The sequence below is a fragment of the Herpailurus yagouaroundi genome, unplaced genomic scaffold, assembly GCF_014898765.1.
Source record: "Herpailurus yagouaroundi ecotype Mexico unplaced genomic scaffold, PumYag 162, whole genome shotgun sequence".
Taxonomy (NCBI): domain Eukaryota; kingdom Metazoa; phylum Chordata; class Mammalia; order Carnivora; family Felidae; genus Herpailurus; species Herpailurus yagouaroundi.
In genome coordinates, this window is record NW_024412403.1 from 55,032,279 (window position 1) to 55,035,768 (window position 3,490).

Here is a 3,490-nt window from a genome sequence, read left to right on the forward strand (position 1 = left end):
GTAGGGCAGGTGGTGAAGTATCTGACTCATGATCTTTGCTTAGATCATACTCTCACAGTTCGTGAGTTCAAGACCCACATCAGGCTCTTCGCTGATGGTGTGGTGCCTGCTTTGGATTCTGTTTCTCCTTTTCTCTTTCTCTCCCCCACTTGTGCTGGCTCTCTCTCTCTCTCTCTCTCTCTCTCTCTCTCTCTCAAAATCAAAAATAAACTTAAAAAAATAGTTGTCTCCAAGAAAAATACTGATTTGAGTTACAAACTGAACTAGCTGTTTTTGTTTGTTTTTTTCATGGAACATCATTTTTACTTGAAAGAAAACCTGACAGCAAACTATAGTATTCATATTTGGGTATTTGGCAAGCATTTTTGAAAAAAAAAAAAAAAAAAAAAAAAGGCAGGGGAAGATGTAGGGAGCCTATGACTTCAGGAAAAACAATCAATAAGTTTAATAAATTTCAAGCTTTTCAAGCTAGTATTAGAATTTTGGAAAGTCTCAACTGCCACTATGAGCTTGGCCTCTTCCCAATACTTAAAGACGTTGCTGGTGATATTGGTGATAATATTAATGAATATGATGTTTTGATATTATATAACAAAATTAGTTACCATTTGGAAGATCTGCATAATTCAGTAAGCCATTATTTTCCAAATAACAATGCATAACAATGTACACATACATTCACAATGGAAGACAGGCCAATGAATTTTAATGTACCAGTATTGCCATACACATGGCAACTAACTTCTAAACAACTATCATTTATCAAATTTTGGCAGAGTAGCAACGAATAAAATCTTCAATTATTTGAAAAGGCTATTAAAATACTTTCCCTTTGGGGCACCTGGGTGGCTTAGTCGGTTAAGCATCCGACTTCAGCTCAGGTCATGATCTCATGGTCACTGAGTTCTAACCCCACATCGGGCTCTGTGCTGACAGCTAGGAGCATGGAGCCTGCTTCGGATTCTGTGTCTCCCTCTCTCTCTGCTCCTTCCCCGCTCGCTCTTGGTCTCTCAAAAATGAATAAACCTTTAAAAAAAAAATACTTTCTCTTTTCTACTTACATATCTCTGTGAGGACATATTTTCTTCATATCCTTCAACCAAAACAACATATCACAGCAGAAACAATGCAGAAGCAGTTATGAGAATCTAGGTGTCTTCCATTAACCCAGGAATTTAAAACATTTGCAAATATGTAAACAATGACATCCACTTCTTTTCTTTTGGAAAATATAATTATTTTTCATTAAAATGTGTCATTTGTTTTAAGATTTAATGAGTTTAACTGCTTTTTTATTTTAATAAGTTGACATCTTAAGTCTTCCTTAGTTTTAATTTCTAAGATGGAATATCATTTGACATAAGCTACATAAAAAAAGGCATTCCTCAATTCTTGCAAGTGAAAAGTGTCCTGTGACCAAAACTTTTGAGAATCACTGCCCTATGGCTAAATGTATTCTAAGCCAGTAACCATTGTGACATCAGCACCAGGTCAATGATTACCAAATGAAAGATTCCATGCAGTTGACCATTACTTCACAGAACTCTCCAGTTGGATAGCCCCATAAGAAGCTAACAACCTAAGAGTGCCTACTATTGCCCCTGCTGTTCTCCATAGGGCTTTCTATGATGTTACGAGGAAACAAATAGTACAACAAATAGTTGGACATCCAACAAATAGTAAGAAAAAGGCCATTTCATTCTGATACTGCTTCTTTTGACTGTGGTCAGGTTTCCTACTCTGGTTTTATTATTAAAGATGTACAAACTTTAAACCAAAAGGGTAAAAGCTGCTGCTGGGCAGATGTGGACTTCAAATCTCTCCAAGATCCAACAAGCTCTTAAAAATGTTTACCATAAATGTAAGAACAACCCAGATTCAACTAGACATCCAACTATGACTTCCTATGATTGTTATCAAGATGACATGAGTACTGATGAAGAAATTAATCTTATAGTAATGCTCCAAGATATTAAAACTGCCCAAATTGAACTCCTCAGTCAAATGACTGACATTCTCAGTGTGGTATCCAAAATGCAGGAAAATACTGACTTTTATCAGAAGCAGATGGAGATACTGTAAACCAGAATGAATGTTAATGAAGACAAACAATGTACAGTAACTAAAGATATCTTCTCTACGAAGAAACACATTGATGCTTTAAAGAAGAAGGTAACAGAACTGGAAAGCCAGAATTGTTGCTCCAGCATACATTGTTTAGAAGTTCTGGAAGGAGAACTTCTGGGTAAAGAGATCGTAGAACAACTTCACAAACTCACAACCAGAAACTTTGAAGAACACATTGGCTTCTACACACAACAGAATCTCTTCAGCAGAACCAGAAAAAGTGCCCAGTTGTCCTGAGCCCACTGATCATTTTGAGAAGAAAACAATTTCCTCCAAAACTAAAACTCCGAAAAAAAGTAACGACCAAAATGCATTAAGAAGCCTTAGAAAACCAAAGTCAAATATTTATATTTATCCAAACTTTAGTACATGGATCAAGCTAACTTTTGCCCATGAAGGAAAGTGGAGATTTTTCCTCAAAGCTACCAAGTTACAGGAATTCATCCAGGGGCTTCTTTCTAAGCCAACCATCCCTCCTGAGGAACCACAACTCATAACCCAGAGATATTGTCCCTTCACTGGGCCTATTGCGAGTTTGACGGCATTCTGTCTCTCTGTTTTCAACTACGTTTATTGTCTTTTTGGTTTCTCAAAAGAGGAAGTAACTCGACTATAGAGTCATTTTCTGCTTTGTTTGGCACAAAATAAATGTAACTTGGTTGTTCCAAGCATTGACACATCTTTGCAGTGGTTGTGAACTCCTTGGCAGTTTGTTCACTGTAGGCTTACGGCCTATGAAGTTTTTATGTGTCTTAGGCAAGATATATCATCCCATTGGACAATTGTGATGCATTTTCTGTCAGTGTTCTTGTTTTCTCACAGGCAAGTCATGAGGACTCACCCAGTGCCTGTGTTATAGATCATTGGAAGGAAAGAATAAAGAAGTCAAGGGAATAAAGAGCACATTTGGTAGTCCCCACATCAGTTTTCTATGTCCTCTTGTCTTAGTGGCCTTTGTAGATAAGATCTGTAATACCAGAGACAGACTCCACTAACAAAATTTTAAACAGCATGCAATGGAAAAGATAGCCACTATCAAAGCTACTAAAGTTAGAATTATAAAAATAAAGGGCACTGAAAGAACAAGTTACTGCCAGGAAAATATTCATTGCAAAAATGATATTTTTTTTTCTTTCAACTTCAGCTTTATCTCTATCAAACAAAGAGGGATGCTACTGGGTATTTTTTACATTTTCATGAAGTGAGACAAATACCATGTCTTGTAGGTTTGATACAGAGGAAAAGGGAACCACTAAAGAGGCATGTGTGAACCAAGTAAAATCTCAACACTATGCTACACAAATTCTTATATGACAACGTCTTTTTTTTTATGAGTCATATACTACATATCCAGGGTGGGCTT

General features: G+C 36.6%; 1 protein-coding gene across 1 annotated transcript; it reads left to right on the forward strand.

Moving 5' to 3' along the window:
• Window positions 1-1,521: 1,521 nt before the first annotated feature.
• Window positions 1,522-3,214, forward strand: CCDC54 (coiled-coil domain containing 54). Its single transcript, XM_040483648.1, is given in 2 exon segments — window positions 1,522-2,276; window positions 2,278-3,214. Coding segments are annotated over 2 exon segments (984 nt in total). The 5' UTR covers window positions 1,522-1,758; the 3' UTR covers window positions 2,744-3,214.
• The last annotated feature ends 276 nt before the right edge of the window (window positions 3,215-3,490 follow it).